This window comes from Microcaecilia unicolor, chromosome 5 (genome assembly GCF_901765095.1).
Source record: "Microcaecilia unicolor chromosome 5, aMicUni1.1, whole genome shotgun sequence".
Lineage (NCBI taxonomy): Eukaryota > Metazoa > Chordata > Amphibia > Gymnophiona > Siphonopidae > Microcaecilia > Microcaecilia unicolor.
The window spans coordinates 28,244,543-28,267,020 of NC_044035.1; the positions used below are offsets into that span (position 1 = coordinate 28,244,543).

The following is a 22,478-nucleotide window of genomic DNA, read 5'->3' on the forward strand; positions in this document are numbered from 1 at the left end:
CATTTCACCAGGGGGGGGGGGGCGCGCTGCACCCGGGGGGGGGGTGCATTGACGATCCGCCCCGGGTGTCATCGACGCTAGGAATGCCACTGTTAAGATCATAGGCCCCATGTTCCCACCAAACCTACTTCTGATTTTGAATCCGAGTATCTAATTACAGAAACAGGGCTCTATATACTAGCAGTTCCCCTGTTTTTCTAGACTCCTTCCCTAAAATATTTGGGCCTGACATTCAAAGGGTTTATGCTCTAACTTCTTGAGTTATACTCATAAATTGGCCTCTCTGAAAATGTACTAGGACTGAGTGGCTAAATCTTTATTCAAAATTTCACTAAACTCTTAAATTTAGGAGCATAAAAAGTGGGTGGCAACGGGGGAAGGTTTAGGATGGGGAAAAGAAGTTAGGAGCTTAGAACTGATTTTCAATACTGGGTGGGGGGGGGGGGGTGGGGAGTCTATAAATGGCCTTGAAAAATATGAGTTAGAAAATAAATCAGTGCTTAGGGGTCAATTCTATATACGACCCAACCTAAACACCGGAACCCCACAACACAACGACACTCATACAAGAACTGGACAAAACTTAACCCTTCCTCCTTGACTACCCAATGTACTCTATCGCTTATTGATCCTTAATGCAATTGCCACTCTGTATTTCTCATACCGGAATTGGTGGGGAAATGTGGGATACAAACGCAACAAATAAATAAATAAATGTAGGGCGCCAATAAAATTGGTGCAGAAAATAGCACTATTCTATAAACTCAGCTTAAAGTTAGGAGCAGTTTATAGAATAGCACTTATGCCTGGGAATCATGCCTAACTTTCGGCACGGTCATTTGCAACAACATTATATATGTATGCTCCCCTCATTTTACAACACCGCACGTAAATGTTAGTTTCACCCATGACCCTCCTATTTCCACACCCCCTTTTTGAACTCACCTGTAAAATTTAGGTTCGGATCCTGCACCTAAATTTACACACGTATATCCCAATTGAATCTAATTAGTGCCAATGATTGTTTAGCAAGTTATTCAATTAAATTGCATGCGCAAATTGGGTGCATGCCAAAATTTGCGTACGCAATTTTTAGCAACTTTTGAATTAGGGAGTATGCACTAGTCCATAAAGGGCACTCTGGGTTGATCACTCTTTATAGCATAGCACCTAGAGCTAATTCCTACACCCAAAGTTGGGCGCCGGTGTTTATGCCCGCTTGAACCTGGTATAAATGCCAGCGCTCAACTCATAAATTAATCCTTATCAATACCCAGCTCCAGTTGCTCCTTATCAATATCCTTTACATAATACTTAAAGGGTACTGAGTATTGGATCCATCAGATAACCATGTCACCACCATTTCAGGCTGAGCCAGGCATTTTGTTATGGTGGGCATGTATTCATCATTGATCCATATTTTTCAGCATTTTAACTTTCTACTTTCACCCAATAGCTTGAATTTTCAATATTCAATCTTATAATCTCAAATGCACTTAGCTTAGATGAACTTTCACTGTTCTTTTTTTCTTTTTTATTTCTTTTAAGAATTATTATTCATCTCGGAGACATCATCTGATCCGACGTGAAATCATGTTTCGCACAAAATGCTGTGTCAAGTCATGTCTCCTCTATATAAGCTGGAAACGTGGCATTTGGGCACAAAAATGCCGCTATTCTATAAAACCATGTATAAAAATGTTCAGAATGCCCATACCACTCCCTGGCAATGCCTCCTTTTGAGTTGCGCGCTAGGGGATTAAGGCGTTCAGGGGTCCTTTTCCAAAGGCGCTAGCATTTTTAGTGCATGCTAGCATTTCTAGTGTGCGCTAATGATTAGTGCACGCTAAATTCTAGAGATGCCCACAGAAATATATGGGCGTCTCTAACATTTAGCACGTGCTTATTTTTAGTGAGCGCTAAAAACACAAGCACCCCCAGTCTTATAGAATAGCATGCAGACAGATGTGCACACAAATCCCAATTACTGCCAATTAACTGTAATAATTGTTAACATCAATTAATTGCTGGCTCAATAAACAATTTATTTTTGTGCACATCTTCGCTCCACACTGAAATTTCAGCGTTCAGATTTGGGCACCATATATAAAATTTGAGGGTAGGCTCATCAATCTATGCAAATGAATAGCAGACTTCAATTTATAAGCATAACTTTTAAGCTCCTAAATTAAGATACATTTTCAGCTGTAAAGTTATGCTCCTAAGTTTGGCTGAAAATAGGGCACAAATTTAGAAGGCTAACTTAGAAGCATAAATTGAGTAGCTCTGCATTTTTCTGAATATTGGTCCCTTTAGATTTTGAGCCTTGTGCTTCCAGTAAGGACTCCTGTAGGTGCTTCATGCATGCAGGTGGTTTCCAGTATGTTGTAGCATTGCCTTTACCAAGAAAGTTGGAAATGTGCTGCGAAGTTAAGGGGAAAGGGAAGACATCTTAACTGGTAAGTTGAATACTGTCAGCAATGCTTGGGGGAAAATATGTGGTCATAACCAAGGCTCCATCGTGTTTGGCATGGTTGGCATGGTGGAGACTTGCCAACCAGTGTTTTAGAATGGGTGGCTTTGGCCCGCACTGAGTAGCAGGCCACCTTGGGCAGTCTGGATGGACTATACCGTCATTTACTTTGCCACAGATGTCACTTATAGGTAGTAGACTTTTATGATTCCAAGCCCAGTGCTTTATTTCCGTTGCCTGTATCATCTATTTCCGTTGCCTGTTCAGGCCTTCTGCTCTTCCTTATCCTGCGGGACTGATCACTCTGATTCTCCTGACAGAAAAAGTACTCTGTGAAGACCTGGCAAGGATCCTGGGCCGAATTTCATTCAAAAGAAACACAAAAAGCAAACACTGGGCCTTCAGGAAAGGGAAAAATGTAATCCTTTATTCCAAAAGATGGCCTGTGTCGGGTCATCTTTTGGAATAAAGGATTACATTTTTCCCTTTCCTGAAGGCCCAGTATTTGCTTGTTGTGTTTCTGTCGATTTTTGTATGCTGTTACCCTCTCTTTTGTGACTCAGAATTTCATTCAAGCATTAGGTTTATGGTTTTTTTTTTACCATTGAAATTTGATTAATCTGAAAGAATATATGTGATGTTTAACATGCTCTTACCAGGTCACTGGTTCCTGTCTTTCCACAGGCTCCCTGGAACATATCCACCTGTCTCTTCCATTTGTCACAACAAAGAATAAAGAGGTGAATGCAACGGTGGTGCTATGGCCCAGTCAGGTTGGCACTCTGACTTACGTGTGGTGGCTCGGGAACAACACTGAGGTTTGTACTGTCTTCTCAACGTATTGTTTTAGAAGGTTAAAAGCTGTATTTTAGCACTGCACTGCCCTTCATTCCATGATGGAGTAGAATAAGAAATTTTAGTCAATAATATATAGAGAGATGCATTTTGCTATTCCTGATCAATGGCTGAATTAACATTGCAAGCAAACTTGGATAACACCAGTAGAATATCTATAGATTTTAGTGAATAAATGCAAGCAACATATTCTAGTAATTAAATCTGTGAAAACAAAGCAACATATGAAGCTCCTTCACCCCTTCATAGTTCCAATATTTATTTAGATGCAGATTTTGAAGATGATCCGTTCTTTGATTGGGAGCCAATGCAGCTTTTCTCGAAGGGGTTTGGCACTTTCGAATCGTGTTTTGCTAAATATCAATCTGGCTGCTGTATTTTGGACGGTCTGGAGGTTTTTTGTGAGTTGTTCTTTGCACCCCGCGTAGATTCCATTGCAATAGTCTACATGGCTTAGGACCATTGATTGTATTAGGTTTCGAAAGATTTCTCTTGGAAAGAAAGGTTTTAGTCGTTTGAGCTTCCACATTGAATAGAACATTTTCTTTATTACAGAGTTTACTTGGCTCTCGAGAGTAAGGTTGCGGTCGAGTGTGACACCGAGTATTTTCAAGCTGACTGAGATGGGGAGGGTGTGTTCTGGGGTGTTTATGGTTGTGGGTTTGTACTTGTTGTGTTGACAGGAGAGGATGAGGTAGTGTGTTTTTTCAGTGTTCAGTTTCAGTTGGAATGAGTTTGCCCAGGAGTCCATGATGCTCAGGCCATCGTTGATTTTATTGGTTATTTCTGTCGTCATGTCTGAAGGGGATGTAGATTGTAACATCATCTGCGTAAATGAACGGGTTAAGGCCTAGATTGGATAAGGACTGTGCCAATGGGATCATCATCATATTGAAGAGTATTGGTGATAATGGTGATCCTTGAGGTACTCTGCAGACAGTTTTCCACGGTGGTGATATGTTTGAGTTTGATATTACTTGATAAGTTCTGGTGGTTAGAAAGCCTTTGATCCAGTTAAGTACATTTCCTTCAATCCCAAAGTGGCCAAGTAGTCTTAGTAGTATGTTGTGGTTTACCGTGTCGAATGCGCTCGACATGTCGAACTGGAGGAGGAGTAAGCTTTTACCTATGGTTATCTCCTGATTGAATTTGGCCAGGACAGTTTCGGTACTATGGTGGGATCGGAATCCTGATTGTGAATTATGTAGTATTGAGAACTTGTCCAGGTAATCCGTAAGCTGTTTAGTCACCAAACTCTATCATTTTTACTACTAGTGGGATAATAAAAATAATAAAAGCCATTTTTCAGTGATTCTTTATAACTAGGTGCCATCCTCAATATAATAACTGGTGTGTGAAATTGTAGAATTAGTTCAATCCACACCTGGTAGGCACCTGCTTTTAGTAGATGTAAGTTCTGCATCCAACAGTTAGGTACAGATCCATGCCTAAACACGATTCTGTAAAGCACGTGTGCCCTATATAGAATCGCAGTTAGTGCTGATTTTATTTTTTAGCACAATTTACTGAATTACCTCTTTTGTGTAAAAAATGAACGAACTAAATGCACGGTAAAATAAAATCCACATTCCTAATACTAATACGTATTTGGGTTTTAACCATAGTCTCTCTGTAAAGACTTCCCTTTCACAAGTCTACCAAGTTTTCCAGTAATCTACACATCTATCAAAACCAGAAAAACATTATCCAAAACTTCTGACTTCCATATGGTGGTTGGGTGAACCGTGGCTATATCATGCAGGTTAGCCTCGTACGTTTATGAAAGCGGCTAGAGTTTTAACTTGTTATTCCTTCATGTCGCCCCAGACTTGTTCGAAGCCCAGTGCAGTTTTGCAATCATCGAGTGTGGAGGAGTGGCCTAGTGGTTAGGGTGGTGGACTCTGGTCCTGGGGAACTGAGGAACTGAGTTCGACTCCCACTTCAGGCACAGGCAGCTCCTTGTGACTCTGGGCAAGTCACTTAACCCTCCATTGCCCCAGGTACAAATAAGTACCTGTATATACTATGTAATCCCCACAGAAAGGTGGCATATCAAGTCCCAGTTCCCTTTCCCTATTTCAGATTCTACATGGAATGTTGCTACGAAATAAGATGGGGGAGTTAGAATATATTGCACTAAATGAAAAATTAGATATAATAGGCATCTCTGAGACCTGGTGGAAGGAGGATAACCAGTGGGACACTGTCATACCGGGGTACAAATTATATCGTAGTGATAGGGTGAATCGGATTGGTGGAGGGGTAGCATTGTATATTAACGAGAGCCTTGAATCAAATAGATTGAAAATTCTGCAGGAAGCAAAACACTCCTTGGAATCACTGTGGATTGAAATTCCATGTGCAAAGGGGAAAAGGATAGTGATAGGAGTGTACTACCGTCCGCCTGGCCAGGACGAACAGACGGATGCGGAAATGTTAAAGGAAATCAGGGACGCAAACAAACTGGGCAACACAATAATAATGGGGGATTTCAATTACCCGCATATAGACTGGGGTAATGTAACATCTGTACACGCAAGGGACATAAGATTTCTTGATGAAATCAAGGACAGCTTCATGGAACAGCTAGTTCAGGAGCCGACAAGAGAAGGAAAAATACTAGACTTAGTCCTTAGTGGTGCTCATGATCTAGTGCAGGGGGTAACGATACGAGGGCCGCTTGATAACAGTGATCATAATATGATCGGTTTTGATATTGGCATTGAAGGAAGTGAAACTAGGAAATCAAGTACGCTAGCGTTTAACTATAGAAAAGGTGATTACGACAAAATGAGAAAAATGGTGAAAAAAAGACTGAAAGGAGCAGCTCGCAGAGTAAAAAACTTGCATCAGGCGTGGATGCTGTTTAAAAACGCCATCCTGGAGGTTCAGGACAAATATATTCCACGTATTAGAAAAAAGGGAAAAAAAGACTAAACGTCAGCCGGCGTGGCTAAACAGTAAGATAAAGGAAATCATTAGAGCCAAAAAACAATCCTTCAGAAAGTGGAGAAGAGAACCAACTGAAAGTAACAGGATAGATCATAAGGAATGCCAAGCCAAATGCAAAGCGGAGATAAGGAGGGCAAAAAAGGACTTTGAGAAGAAATTAGCGTTGGAAGCAAAAATACATAGTAAAAACTTTTTTAGATACATTAAAAGCAGGAAACCGGCCAAAGAGTCGGTTGGGCCGCTGGACGAAAATGGTGTTAAAGGGGCGATCAAGGAGGACAAAGCCGTAGCGGAGAAATTAAACGAATTCTTTGCTTCGGTCTTCACCGAGGAGGATTTGGGGGGGACACCGGTGCCGGAAAGAATATTTGAAGCGGGGGAATCGGAGAAACTAAACAAATTCTCTGTAACCTTGGAGGATGTAATGGGTCAGTTCAGCAAGCTGAAGAGTAGTAAATCACCGGGACCTGATGGTATTCATCCCAGAGTATTAATAGAACTAAAAAATGAACTTGTGGAGCTACTGTTAGAAATATGCAATCTGTCCCTAAAATCGAGTGTAATACCGGAAGACTGGAGGGTAGCCAATGTTACTCCGATTTTTAAGAAGGGTTCCAGAGGAGATCCGGGAAATTATAGACCGGTGAGTCTGACGTCGGTGCCGGGCAAGATGGTGGAGGCTATTATTAAGAATAAAATTGCAGAGCATATACAAAAACATGGACTGATGAGACAAAGTCAGCACGGATTTAGTGAAGGGAAGTCTTGCCTCACCAATCTAATGCATTTTTTTGAGGGGGTAAGCAAACATGTGGACAATGGGGAGCCGGTTGATATTGTATATCTGGATTTTCAGAAGGCGTTTGACAAAGTGCCGCACGAAAGACTCCTGAAGAAATTGCAGAGTCATGGAATCGGAGGTAGGGTATTATTATGGATTAAGAACTGGTTGAAAGATAGGAAGCAGAGAGTAGGATTGCGTGGCCAGTATTCTCAGTGGAGGAGGGTAGTTAGTGGGGTCCCGCAGGGGTCTGTGCTGGGTCCGTTGCTTTTTAATGTATTTATAAATGACCTAGAGATGGGAATAACTAGTGAGGTAATTAAATTCGCCGATGACACAAAATTATTCAGGGTCGTCAAGTCGCAGGAGGAATGTGAACGATTACAGGAGGACCTTGCGAGACTGGGAGAATGGGCGTGCAAGTGGCAGATGAAGTTCAATGTTGACAAGTGCAAAGTGATGCATGTGGGTAAGAGGAACCCGAATTATAGCTACGTCTTGCAAGGTTCCGCGTTAGGAGTTACGGATCAAGAAAGGGATCTGGGTGTCGTCGTCGATGATACGCTGAAACCTTCTGCTCAGTGTGCTGCTGCGGCTAGGAAAGCGAATAGAATGTTGGGTGTTATTAAGAAGGGTATGGAGTCCAGGTGTGCGGATGTTATAATGCCGTTGTATCGCTCCATGGTGCGTGCAGGACGTCAGACTCACAGAAACAGAAGCCTGCGCGGCTGCAAGGGCAAGCTTCTACATGGAATGTTGCTAGTGGAGGAGTCACCTAGTGGTTAGTGTGGTGGACTTTGGTCCTGGGGAACTGGGTTCGATTCCCACTACAGGCACAGGCAGCTCCTTGTGACTCTGGGCAAGTCACTTAACCCTCCATTGCCCCAGGTACAAATAAGTACCTGTATATAATATGTAAGCCGCATTGAGCCTGCCATGAGTGGGAAAGCGCGGGGTACAAATAAAAAAAAACAAAACTGCTGCATTGTGCAGGTTTCCCCAGTGCTCTCTTGAATGCTCCATAGTAGATGTCTGCTGTAGTGTTCACTGTGTCTCTCTCTTTCAGCCACTGATCACCCTGGAGGGTAGCATCTCTTTGGCATTTGCAGTGGAAGGAATGAACACCATCACAGTGCAGGTCTCCGCAGGGAATACCATTCTGCAGGACACAAAGACCATTGCTGTTTATGGTGAGGCACTATCAGTGGCTATTGATTCCCACCCCTTTCCCCCATAATAGAACTGCAGTAGCAGAAAGCTGTTTTCAAGGAGAACCATTGACAATGCCATTGTTTTACGCCTTATTCATTAGGTTCAAGGAGAAAAAGCATGTTGTTGCTGAAGGCAAATTTCATTTGGAAAGTCTGCTACAGCGTACTAGAAATATGTTCATTAGCTTATCTTGCTGTCAGGGTTCTTGCTGTTAAACCAGATGTAGAAGGTGTCAAATTGTAGTGTACATAATAATGCTTAGCAGGGATTAGGGGATCAAAGAGCTTTTATTGTGCTGGGAAAATGAAAGAAATAAATACTCTGTGTTAATTACAGCTAATTCTGAAGGCATGTGGAGAGTAATTTTATATCAAGCTGCCTAGGTAGGAAGCCCAAGTAGGTGCCTATTTTGTGGTCATGCCAAAAAGACAATGGGGTAAATTCTATAAGTAGCGCCTAAAAATCGGCACCAATATTGTGACACACTTAGTGCAATTCTATCATGAGTATGCTTCCTTTATAGATTCGCGCTAAACATTGAGAAGTTAAGGGGGAGGAACATGCCTGCAGCATGTGCACAAGAGCTGTGCGGTCAGCACAGATCTTGTGCGTATGCCAGGGGCGTAGCCAGACTTCGGCGGGAGGGGGGGTCCACAGCTCGAGGTGAGGGGGCACATTTTAGCCCCCCCAGCCCCATTGCTGACCCCCCCACCCGCTGCTGCCGCCGCCGTCACCACCGCCACCAACTTTGCCCCCCCCCTGCCGACGACCCTCTTGACCCCATCCTGACGCCAACGCTCCCCCACCACCACCGTCGTCGCCTACCTTTGCTGGTGGGGGACCCCAATCCCCGCCAGCTGAGGTCCTCTTCTTCCCGCGCAAGGCTTCGTTCTGTTTCTGACGTCCTGCACGTACAACGTGCAGGACGTCAGAAACAGAACGAAGCCTTGCACGGGAAGAAGAGGACCTCAGTTGGTGGGGGTTGGGGTCCCCCGCCAGCAAAGGTAGCCCACGGTGGCGGTGGGGGAGGTTTGGTGGCGGGAGGGGGGGCTCGAGAGGGGCGACGGCAGGGGCGTCCAGGGCCAAATCTACAGGGGCCCAGGCCCCCGTGGCCCCACGTAGCTACGCCACTGGCACATGCACGATCAAAAGATAGGTGCTTACTTCTGCCTGGCTTGAACTCCTGCACGCACTAGTCCCGGACTCCAATTTCCAGTTCACTCCTAAATCTTTGGTGTCGGCATTCTGGTGGATATTTCCAGCCCAGATCTGCCAGCGCAGCTTTTATAAGAACTATCTGGGGCAGATTCAGCAAGTGCTCTGTTCCTGGGGCTATCTGGCGCTACTGTTGATCAATAGAAAGGTTGCCAGTTTGGACATGAGGAGAGAACCCAGTGCCGGGACTTGCAACAGCAAACCAGGGTCCGATGAGAAATCTCTCTTCAGCCACTCTAACACCAGCTTAGACTGGCACTCTACATGTTAAACCTAGTGTACCTACCGCCCAGAAACGCCAAAAGATCAGCCCGCAAATTCCTCAACCTGAACTTCCCCAGCTGTAAAGGACTTAAATATAAGCAGGCATACGCCACTACCTTCTCATACAGAAGTACACAGCTATGGAACGCTCTACCCACAGCCCTGAAAACCATGGACAATGTAATTAACTTTCGCAAATCCTTGAAGACACATCTCTTCAACAAAGCCAACAAAATGAACCCTTAACGACACAAATCACCACCTAACTCACTCAAGTATCAAAATGCAACTCTTACACCACCCTAACACCTCCGTCTCTAATTCCTCATACATCTTCTGCTTAATACTGATTGTATACAAGAGCCTGTCATGACTATGTCATAACTACACTCTGTAAGCCACATTGAGCCTGCAAATAGGTGGGATAATGTGGGGTACAAATGCAATAAATAAATAAAATAAATAAATAAATTAGGTTTTCTGTAGTAAAGGCGGCTTTGTTTTGTGCGATGTGCTCTCAGTATTGGGAGGGAATAGGTAATGACCTATCATTGGTTCGACTACATTTGCATGCTATTTGCGGTAGTATTCGCCGCCCACATTATCCCCTGCGCTAGAGCCCCTCTGAAAATACTGTGGACTCTAACACTGGCGCTAGTCCTAAGCTAATTAACTCTAGCGCCGGCGTTAAGTTCTGAGAATCGGCCCCTCCGTGCATATTTTTTTTACTTGGAATGACCACAGGGTGGAGCTGTTGAGGTATTTAGTTGTACATGTGTACTCTATGCTATAAAACCACACAGATATATGTACATTTGATGATAAATTTGTGCAAGATGGTATAAATGACCAGTGTGACATTCCAGGGGTAATTTTATAAAAGCATTTCAGCGTAGAAGTTCTTTATAAAACAGGCATAACTTACACATGCATATATGATGCACAAGTTAAGGGCATTTTGTTATAAAATTACCCTCCACATGAATCCCAGTTTATAGTAGCATGAGGTAGGCATTGTACCCTGATAGTCTCAGAGCCTTATTTATAAAACTTTTGGGCTCATTTTCGAAAGAGAAAAACATCAAAAAAGTGTCATAAAGCACCATTCGGATGGATTTCTTCTCAAAACACCCATATCGGCATTTTCAAAACCTGTTTTGTAGACATCTATGTATTTCGTCCAAATCACAAGAGGGTGTGTCGGGGGCATTTAAAAGGTGGATGTGCCTAAACACTCAGACATTTTACAGCCATAATGGAACAAAATCAAAACCTGTAGGTGAAAAGTTCAGCGTTTCGGTCTAGACCTGTTTTTCTAACAAAAAAGACACAAAAAGGTGCCCTAAATGACCAGATAACCACTGGATTCAGGGATGACCCAACCCCCAAAAATGTGAATAAAAATAGTACTCGTCAGCCTCAATGACAGCCTCAGAACCATTAGAGAAGCATGCAGGTCCCAGAAGTAGTGTAGTGGTCAGTGACTTGCACTGTAGACAGGTGGACCCAGGTCCATATCTCCCCCCTACCTGTTACACTTGTGGTGGAAACTGTGAGCCCTCCAAAATTCACCAGAAACCCAATGTACCCACATATAGGTGCCCCCTTCATCCATAAGGGCTGTTGTAGTGGTGTACAGTTGGGGGTAATGGGTTTTGAGTGGGTTTTGGAAGGCTCGGCAGACAAGATAAGGGAGTAACACTTATACAAACATTTATATGACGTCCACAGCAGCGCCCCCTAGGTTGCCCCATTGCTCTCCAGAGAGCCAGTCTGCTAAAAATGCTGGCCCCCTCCTACATCCCAATGGCTTGTGTTTTTAACTTGTGCATTTTTTAATGACATAAAAGATAAACGCACAAAGCACAAAACCTTGTTCAAGAAGCTATTTAAAAAAAAGAAAAAGATATTTTACAATTTTTTGAAAATGGGTATATTTCTTATTCGGATTTGGTACACTTAGCGCAAAATGTCCGAAGTCCAACTTAGACACACTACTGAAAATGTCCCTTTTTATGTCCCAAAGACAAAGCATGAGAACAAAAGCTTGGTGAATCAGACTCTCAGGAACTTGCAAAATCACGTCTGCTAGGTTTTATATATTTTTAACACATTAATCTGGCCTCTAACAATATCCCACTTGTGTCCAGCTAAATTTGTCTGTATACAATTTTAGTGCAGCCAAAGCTGTCTGGGCTTAAAGGCAGTGAGGAATGTGGTGAGGGCTTATGCAGTGTGAGATAAAAATGAAATATTTAATTATCTCCATTTGGTGGCAGACATCTTCTTTTGCATACATAATTTTGCAACCACATCCAAAGCGATTTACCTGGAGCAACGGAGGGTTAAGTGACTTTACCCAGAGGGAGCCCCAGAACCAGCAGTACACCCTATTCCTGACACTTCTAGGCGTCCAAGGCAAGGCTCTGCACCCCTGGTTATGGACCCATATTTCTAGATTAGTATGACAAAGGAAATAAAAGGAGTTTGTGTCTGCCACTTCTGGATGTGGGCTCAAATTTATAGATTAGTGCTATGGTGTAGCCATGGGTGGGCTTGGGTGATCACAGGCCCACCCACTTTGAACTCAGGCCTACATAACAGTGGCACAGCTGAGATGTGGTTGGTGGGGATCCTCAAGCCCCATTAGCTGAAGATTTCTGGTACCTCTCCCTGCCCCCCCCCCCCATACAATTAGTGTTCTCTTAACTCTACTCCTCCAGCTCCCTGGTACAATTTAACTAGAAAGTTGCATCAGAGGCCTGGGGCTGGTGCGAGCAGTGGGTATGAGTGGCTGCTCGCTGCTGGTGAAGAACTAAAGGACGTACCAGTGGGTGTGGGGAATAGAATTAAGAGACACCCAAGCAGTGGCGATCCTAGGTCAGCTGCCACCCGGGGCGAATCGCCGCTGCACACCCCCCCCCCCCCAGGTGCAGCGGCATCCATCCCCCCAGGGTGCAGCATGACACCCCCCTCCCCAGCGCATCAAGGCCCCCCCCCCCCCCGGCGAATTCTTGGCTGCTGGAGGGTGCAGAGAGCAGCCGCAGACCTGTCGGCTCTGCTGGCTCCCTGCTCCCTCTGCCCCGGAACAGGAAGTAACCTGTTCCGGGGCAGGCGCGCTGCTGCTCTCTGCACCCTCCAGCAGCGTGCACCCGGGGCAGACCGCCCCCACCACCCCGCTATTGCTACGCCACTGCACCCAAGGCTACACCCCTCGATTACACACACACACACTCTACCTACCTCTGTGAATCATTACGGGCTTGGCATGCACACATTTGTCTCAAATTTAGTTGGATAATCAAGGGGTACTAGGGGGTGGGGGTACAAATACAAGATTAATAACACTGAGACACCATTCTCAAAGATGCCAAGTTACCCAGTTCCAGGCTGGAGATGTATTGGCCAGTCCCAGTGCCGTAGCGAGGGCAGCTGACACCCGGGGTGGGTTGCCGCTGCGCACCCCCCCCCCCCCCGGTTCAGCACGGTGCATCCTCCCCCCTCTGGAGCGCACCCCCCTGGAGCGCCTACTTACATCGCAAAGTGGCGGGGATGGGCGGTAGTGCCGATCCGCCCCGACTGCACGTTGCTGGGAGCTGTGTCGGCTCTGCTGGTTCCCTGCTCTCTCTGCCCCGGAAAGGAAGTAACCTGTTCCAGGGCAGAGCGAGCAGGGAACCAGTGGAGCCGACACCTCCCCCCCCCCCCCAGCAGCGTGTACCCGGGGTGGACCGCCCCACCGCCCCACCCCTTCCTACACCACTGGGCAGTCCTGATTTTGAAGTTGCATCCGAAAGCAGTGTGGCGCCTGATCCTGCCCATTGAAATCAGTGCTGAAAGTCCCTTAATGCACCAGGATGGGGTTGTCAGAAAGCCAGGACTGACCCAAAATCTCCCACCTTGAACTGGATATCTTGGTATCTGTACACTCTCAGCACTGGGGACAGTGTGAATTTTCGAATGCTTCCAACAGAAATATATAGCTGTGACTATAAATCCAAACTGGATGAACAAAAGCTAAAAGGGATGACTGGAGAGGAATTGTCATATCCGCATATATGTAGCCTCCATTTAGAGCAAAAGCAGTAAGAGAATTCAAGAAAGCATGAGTCGAGAACAGAAAATCTTTAGTTCTAGAGAACAGAAGTCAAATTCAGTGATTAAGTAGACTCTGTCTTATTTTAACAGCAAGGGAATCCAGGGAAAGGAAATGGACACTGAGGTCTTTATTTGCCGGCATGTTCTATGTTTATAGGCCCCAGGCTGTAGATGGATCAGATTTATCTGTTAGATTCCCAGCCTGCTCCAGTCCAACTGTGGTTATCTAAAGTCACTGTTCAGATAGTTCTTGGATTTCATCCAAACTGGTTTTTCTCATCCTTGCTATATAGATTATATCCTGGGTGATGCACATGCCGAAAAGTGTGTTTTCCCATAGCACAAATGCTTTTGAAAACAGAGCATGTGATGTTTATAGGCATGCTCATTAAAAAATGTGCATACCTGTAACTATCTGCTTTTATCCTACAAATTTCCAGGAATGTTATTGTCACAAAATGCCTAACCACCTGCCTGGGGTTAGTCTGCGGACATTTAGAGGGTCTATCTCCAGCACAGCTCAGGTCCGCCTGCACCTGCTACTTGTGCTCTACATTTATTTATTTATTTATTTAGATTTTGCTCACACCTTTTTCGGTAGTAGCTCAAGGTGAGTTATATTCAGGTACACTGGGTATTTCTCTGTCCCAGGAGGGCTCACAATCTAAGTTTGTACCTGAGGCAATGGAGGGTTACCTGCCTTTGAGCGAGTATCTGGCTCTCAAATTATCCCCAGTGATTTCTAGGTTACTGGGGCCACACTCCCAGTGGTTCCACAGCAGTGGCGTTCCTAGGGGGGCTGGCACCCGGGGCGGATCGCCGATGCGCCCCGCCCCCCCGGGTGCAGCGCCCCCCCCCCGATGCCACGCGAACCCCCCCCCCCGGCGAAAGGACACCCCCGTGAAGGAACCCCCTCCCCACCGCCGGGTGCACGCCGCCGGGGGGGGGGGGTGTGCCGCGCGCGCCTTTCCTCTGTTGTTCGATGCTTCTTCTCTGCCCCGGAACAGGAAGTAACCTGTTCCGGGGCAGAGAAGACGCATCGAACAACGGAGGAAAGGCGCGCGCGGCACCCCCCCCCCCCCTGGCGGCGTGCACCCGGGGCGGACCGCACCCACCGCACCCCCCCCCCCCCCAGGAACGCCACTGTTCCACAGTTCCTAGAAAGCACTCACAGACCCAACACACAAACCACCAGGATTCTTTATCAGTCCAGAGAGAGAGGAAATAAACTAAATTATTTACTGTCTTAACAATTCAACAATGAACAAAAAATGTGCAATCAGCAGAACAATAACAGGTAACTGAATTATGGATCAGTTATAACATTCACTAAACATTTGTATACTGTCTCAACAGTACCTGGGAAGATCAGGATATATAACTGTTCACAGAGCCTTAGCAAAGAGATCTATCTCTCTCTTCTCCCAGGCTAAGACTGAAGCAACAGCCAGTACTACTGGTTAATGTTTCAAACTCCAGGACAATCAGAGCTCAGTCAACAAGTTTTAAAAGTATACTGCTGCTTGCTTCCTACTTGTGTTAAAGAAAAAGAACATTCAGTTCCCTATAACGGCTTTACAGCAAAGAAACACCACCTGCTGGCCAAATGGGAGAAATACACTTTGGGACATAATTAAAAGAGGAAAATATCTATATAAATAAAATCCCCCTCAGACATTCTGAATCCCCCTCAGACGTTCTGAAGCTCACCTCTCTCCAACTGTGGCTCCTGACCTAGGCTATTCGGACTCCCGCACTCAGCCACGCCCATCTGCGCCCTAGGCCACGCCCCATCTGCACATAAAAAGCACTCTCAACGTTCCATTGACCACTGACGTCAATGAAGCCAGTTCGTTTGTTCGAAGCTCTGTAGCAGCAGATGTGGGCCCCGCCCTGGCGTCAAACGTAATGACGTTGAGGGCGGAGCACATTCAAGGAGCCAATCAGTAGCCGAAAGCAGGAGAGAGGCCAGGTTCACACTCTCGCACAGGACGAAGACGGAGGGCGGCAACACGGCGAGCAAATGGCTGCGGCGAGTGTCCAATGTGGAGGAGGCGGGTGAGGGCTCGGGGTCGAGGACCACTGGCGACTCGGAAGCGGGGGGGGGGGGGGGGGAAGGAAACAGCACTCACTACGACTCCAGCGCAGCCGTCATCCCATTCACTGAAAACAAAAGAAGCAAACCTATGACATGCTTCAGGACGTTTAATACACAGGAGTGGAAGTGACCCAAGCAAGTGTATGGTAAGCAAGGAAGCCCATTGGTTAATCTCTGTTTCAACTCCCCCACGCAGCCGTCATTGCTATACACTCACAAACAAGCAAACCTAGGAGCTGCTGCTTCACATTGTCGTTTTTAAATTGAGGACAAAAGGAGAGGGGACACAGACAGACCCTGCAACTGGGAGGGGGGACCCTGCAACTGGGAAAAAGGGACGGGGGGAACCCCCCTGGAACTGGGAGGGAGGGGGGAATCCCCCCTGCAACTGCAACTGGGAGACAGACCGAGGGGGGGGGGAGAGACCCTGGCACATACTCTCATTCTCACACACACACTCGCACCCAGTCTCACTCTCCCTCTGTCACACACACACACACGCGCGCACATTCACTCTCTCTTACACACTCACTCTCTCAAACATACACACTCCGAGGAAAACCTTGCTAGCGCCCGTTTCATTTCTGTACGAAACGGGCCTTTTTTACTAGTCTAATATATTTTACAGGTTTAAAATGCACTGTTTCTTCATAACTATGTTATACATACACCAAGGTTGCTGTGTTTTTAATTGATCTTAGTTAAAGAGCTTGATTTATTACATGCATCAATGCCTTAATATAAAAAAAAACAATCCTACGTATATACTAGTAACTGTATTCTGAATTTTAATTTACTGAATCTTTCCTATTCTTTCCAAGAACAATTTCAATCTCTTCGTTTATCATTTTCTCCAAATTTGGATGACTACAACCCGAATATTCCAGAGTGGAGACGTGACATCAGTAGAGTAATCCAAAAAGCTTTGGTGGAGGTAAGCATGAAATAGAGAAGGGTAAATCTAAGATAAGTGAGATTTGGACTAGAATTGGAGTTTGCATTTTCCATATTCAGAATCAGTTTGTATGTCCACTCAGGGCTATCTTTAGCATTGTGCTCAGGTCATAAATAGAAATAAATCAAAACAGAGAAAATAAAATAAGATAATACATTTTAATTAGCTTCGAAGGTAACCCTTCTTCTTCAGATCGGAAATAAGCCAAATGTTGACAAATATCAGAATATATAAGTGAAACACAAAGGCTTTACAATGACAGTCTCACAGGAAGAGGGTGGGGTGGGTTAGGTGAGAAACAGGGAGAGATGGACGGATGATAAGAGGGTGACAAAGCAGTATAATTTTATGGTTTATAATGGGATAGAAAGCCCAGATCTTTGTTAAATCCTATCTGGTGGGTGTCAAAATATTTCATCATTTTGACTCCTATGGTCTTACGTTCCTGGATTGTAATACAATTTCCTTTTAGTATTCTTACCAGGGGACACAAGATGAAGCTAGAATATGGTAGATTTAAAACAAAAAGGAGACAGTTTTTCTTTACTCAGCGTGTAGTTAGACTCTGGAACTCGTTGCCGGAGAATGTAGTGACAGCAGCTGGTCTTATGGAGTTTAAGGGGGGTTTGGACAGATTCCTGAGGGAAAAGTCCATTGAACATTATTATTATTATTTTTTTTTTTTTTGGGGGGGGGGGGGGGGGTTGCCGGGTTCTTGAAGCCTGGATTGGCCGCTGTAGGAGACAGGATGCTGGGCTTGATGGACCCTTGGACTTTTCCCAGTATGGCGGTGCTTATGTGCTTATGTAAGTAGTAGTAGTAGTAGTATCTTTTACTCCACCCTGTCTCACATTAGTCTCGGAGGGCAGGATTCAGTAAATGGCACACAAAGTTAGATTTAAGTAATAATCAACTCAGGGTTAACCACTATTTCCGGTTTTCTAAATTACTGAGGTATATATTAATTATTGTTTCTCAAACTCTTTTAATCCTTTTTTGTGTGTTTTTTCTTATGCTCTTAATAATGTATTTATAAATAAATATACGTAGTGCTCAGTCCTGTACATCACACCAGTTTAACTCGGAACTCGGTGATGACGTTCACCTTGCATCATCGCACTACAACCCTCCCTACCACCTGTTAGTACCTTGGCTTGCCCCCACGGACCCCGTATGTGTTAAAATCAAGCACTTATCTCAGGGTTGTTAGTCCTTTTCCTGGTGCCAGTTCTTGATATCATATGTATCCGGTGCAGTGCAAAATTTCTTGTGAGTGCATAATCTTCCCCTTCTCTCCAAAATATGGTTTAATGGTCTCGAGTGGGATTAAGCTCCATTCCAGACACATACAGTTCTCCTGAAGATGCTCACAGAGGCGAAACATGGCCCGTGTAGAGAACTAAAGAATTTGAGTCTGTGGACCCAATTGAATTATATTTTGGAGAGAAGGGGAAGATTATGCACTCACAAGAAATTTTGCACTGCACCGGATACATATGATATCAAGAACTGGCACCAGGAAAAGGACTAACAACCCTGAGATAAGTGCTTGATTTTAACACATACGGGGTCCGTGGGGGCAAGCCAAGGTACTAACAGGTGGTAGGGAGTGCTATAAAAATAGGCCACGGTAAGTCTGGGCTTAGCATGTAGGAAAGTCCTGGGTTAGCACGCACCAAGCCCAGATTTTGCCACCAACTTAGTAAAAGGGCCCCTGACTGAATTACTACTACTTACCATTTCTATAGCGCTACTAGACGTACACAGCGCTGTACACTTGAATATGAAGAGACAGTCCCTGCTCGACAGAGCTTACAATCTAATTAGGAGAGACAAACAGGACAAACAAGAGATAAGGGAATATTAAAGTGAGGGTGATAAAAAAAGGGTTCTGAACAAGTGAATAAGGGTTAGGAGTTAAAAGCAGCATCAAAAAGGTGGGCTTTTAGCTTAGATGTGAAGACGGCCAGAGATGGAGCTTGACGTACCGGCTCAGGAAGTCTATTCCAGGCATATGGTGCAGCAAGATAAAAGGAACGGAGTCTGGAGTTAGCAGTGGAGGAGATCCCTGAGGTACACCAACTGACTGTGGGATAGACCTAGAGGAGGATCCACTAGAGTATATACTAAAGGTTCGCTGGGAGAGATAAGAAGAAAACCAGGAAAGAATAGAGCCCTGACATCCAAGTGAGGACAGTGAATCTTGTGAACCTTCAAGTTCAATCTTGTGACAAACAGGACAAACAAGAGATAAGGGAATATTAAAGTGAGGATGATAAAATAAGGGTTCTGAACAAGTGAATAAGGGTTAGGAGTTAAAAACAGCATCAAAAAGGTGGGATTTTAGCTTAGATTTGAAGATGGCCAGAGATGGAGCTTGACGTACCGGCTCAGGAAGTCTATTCCAGGCATATGGTGCAGCAAGATAAAAGGAACGGAGTCCGGAGTTAGCAGTAGAGGAGAAGGGTGCAGATAGGAGAGATTTACCCAGTAAATGGAGTTCCTGGGGAGGAATGTAGGGAGAGATGAGAGTGAAGAGGAGCTGCAGAGTGAATGCACTTATAGGTCAATAAGAGGAGTTTGAACTGTATGCGGAAATGGATAGGAAGTCAGTGAAGTGACTTGGGGAGAGGGCTAATATGAGCATAACAACACTAGTGGAATATTAGTCGAGCAGCAGAATTATGAACAGATTGAAGAGGAGAGAGATGGCTAAGTGGGAGATGTGTGAGAAGTAAGTTACAATAGTCTAAGCGAGAGGTGATAAGAGTGTGGATGAGGGTTCTGGTAGTGTGCTCAGAAAGGAAAGGTCAAATTTTGGTGATATTGTAGAGAAAGAAATGACAGGTTTTAGCAGTCTGCTGAATATGTGCAGAGAAGGAGAGGGAGGAGTCGAAGATGACCTCAAGGTTTCAAGCTGATGAGACAGGAAGGATGAGAGTGTTATCCACAGAAATAGAGAATGGGGGAAGAGGAGAGGTTAGTTTAGGGAGAAAGATAAGAAGCTCAGTCTTGGTCATGTTTAGTTTCAGATGGTGCTGAGACATTCAGGCAGCAATGTCAGACAGGCAGGCTGATACTTTGGCCTGGATTTCGGCTGAGATTTCTGGTGTGAAGAGGTAGATCTGGGAGACATCAACGTAAAGATGATACTGAAAACCATGGGATGAGATCAGAGTACCAAGGGAAAAGTATAGATGGAGAAAAGAAGAGGTCCCAGGACAGATCCCTGAGGTACACCAACTGACAGTGGGATAGAAGTAGAGGAGGATCCACTAGAGTATACACTAAAGGTACGCTGGGAGAGATAAGAAGAAAACCAGGAAAGAACAGAGCCCTGAAATCCAAGTGAGGACAGCGTATCAAGGAGTAGGCTCTGATCAACAGTGTCAAAAGCAGCAGATAGGATGAGGATAGAATAGAGACCTTTGGATCTGGCCAGGAACAGATCATTGGAGACTTTAGCAAGTACTGTTTAAGTTGAATGAATGGGGCAAAAGCCAGATTGAAGTGGATCAAACTGTCTTCTTGTATTTTTAGGGAATGTTTGAGGTGGTGGTGTAGTGTATGTGTGTTTGTTGTGTGGGGGTGGGGTGGGGTGGGGTGGGGCAGGGGATTTAACATCAGAGAGGAAAATACAGTTGTCCCCATTGGCTCAATCTCATGGTTTTAATGAACAGGTATTCAATATACTCTTGCCTCAGAGCAAGCATAAATGCTGATATCCATCCTCCCGATATTCTGCGCAATTTAATTGGTCAGAATGGCTGCAGTCTGGTTAAATAGTGCTTAACTGGCTACCCACTGATATTCAGCAGGGGCTAACCAGTTATCACCCGCTGAATAGGTTTGCAGCTAGCGACTGGCCGGTTATATCGGCCAATATAACCAGCTATGTGCCGATTTTTAAACCGGGTTTTGCAGCCATTTGGCCAGTTTAAATATAACTGGCTATGTCTGAATATTGATGTAGCCGGTTATCTTTAAACCTGACAAAATTAAACTGGATATTCAATGCTGGTCATTGGAAACAGCCTGGCATTGAATTTCTGGGATTAGTACCAACCACGAGAGCTAGCCTTTCTAACTCCTGCGGTCTGAATATCAGCCCCTATATCTTTTAATGCAAAATGTATCACTGTTGAAAAATCAGAAGTACATACTGTGAAGGATCCCTCCGCTCCTTTAAGGGAAACCCTTGCCTCCGGCCCAAGTTTTATATATGATAATCCACCAGGATATATCACCCTGTGATCCGCAGATGTGCCCTCCAACCTGGGGTACGTCAGCAGCGCTATTTCAGCACAATTCCCGAAATATACAATCAGGAAAATAACTCCAGCAGTTTCAAGAATGTAGTTCCAAAAACAAACAGTTAAAAAAAAACCCCAGTAGTTTTTAATAACGCAGTTCCAAGCAAAACAGTTCAGGAATCTCAACAGCTTCAAAAATGCAGTTCATAAACACCCAGCTCAGAGATCCCCCATCAGCATCAATACTGCAGTTCAACACAGGGCAAGAATCTCAGCAGTCACAATGATGCAATTCAAAATACGCAGTTCAAAGAAAACAAGCACTTCCAAACAGGCAGTTCAAAAACAAACAGTTTAAAAATCCCACCAGCAGTTCAGAGGGAGAGAGCCTCCAGGGGTCCCACCCTTCTCTGGCCAGCTCTATCTCCTGGCTTCCTCCCACTTGACCCCATCGCTTCCTGGTTTCTCCACGATAGCCACCGCCTTCCTTTTTTTTAGCGAGACCCCGCACCAAGCGGTTACCTGCTGTTTGAACTTTCCACCATTCGATCTTGCCAGAGCTGCAATATCCATGGGTTCCTCTTGCCTCACTTCCTCCTCCTTTTCTTCCCCCTTCCATTCCACGGGCTCCTCGCCCCACCCATTCTCCAGCTGATCCTCCTCCCCTTGATTAGTTCTGCTTAGAGGCTCTCCCTCCATTCCTGGCCTCCCGACCGTGTCTTGGGTTTCACCTTTACCTGCCTTTCCCTTGGGCTCCACTGGAGGCTGCTGGGATAGGAAGTCTTTGATTCTGTTGTAAGACCTCCTCAAGGGCTGCTGGGAATCGTAGTTTTTACCCTGCCCCCAGCCCTCTGGGGAAAATGATCTCTGCCTTCTCCTGACATGTGGAACTTGAGCTAAGAATCTGGGTTGTCCTCTCCTCTGGGCCTTATCTTCTCCTCCACCGGTACCCCCCCCCCCCCTCTCTGTTCCCTTATCGCCTTCTTCACAATACATAATTTACTGTATACAATCATATGTACCTGGTCACACTAGTATCTTATAAAGGAAAACAGGTGCCCCATTATAGAATTGTATTATATATATATATATATATATGAGATATTAGGGAAGGAAAGAAGAGTCAATGCAGAACAGCAGAGGGACTACATTAGTAAATGGGAAAAAGCACTGTGAACTAAATGCACTCCGCTCCATGGATAAATCCTTATCTGTTCCCTTCTCCACTATTGCCAACTCCAGACTTCGCGCCTTCTGTCTTGCTGCACCCTACGCCTGGAATAAACTTCCTGAGCCCCTACGTCTTGCCCCATCCTTGGTCACCT

The 22,478-nt window shown here is 45.1% G+C and overlaps 1 protein-coding gene across 1 annotated transcript in view; it reads left to right on the top strand.

Moving 5' to 3' along the window:
* SORCS1 (sortilin related VPS10 domain containing receptor 1) overlaps positions 1-22,478 on the top strand; it is a 588,550-nt gene that overhangs the window by 524,936 nt on the left and 41,136 nt on the right. Inside the window, exons 20-22 of the mRNA XM_030204718.1 lie at positions 3,158-3,291; positions 8,128-8,251; positions 16,767-16,879. Of these exons, the coding sequence (XP_030060578.1) occupies positions 3,158-3,291; positions 8,128-8,251; positions 16,767-16,879 (371 nt within the window). The remainder of the gene's footprint in view (positions 1-3,157; positions 3,292-8,127; positions 8,252-16,766; positions 16,880-22,478) is intronic.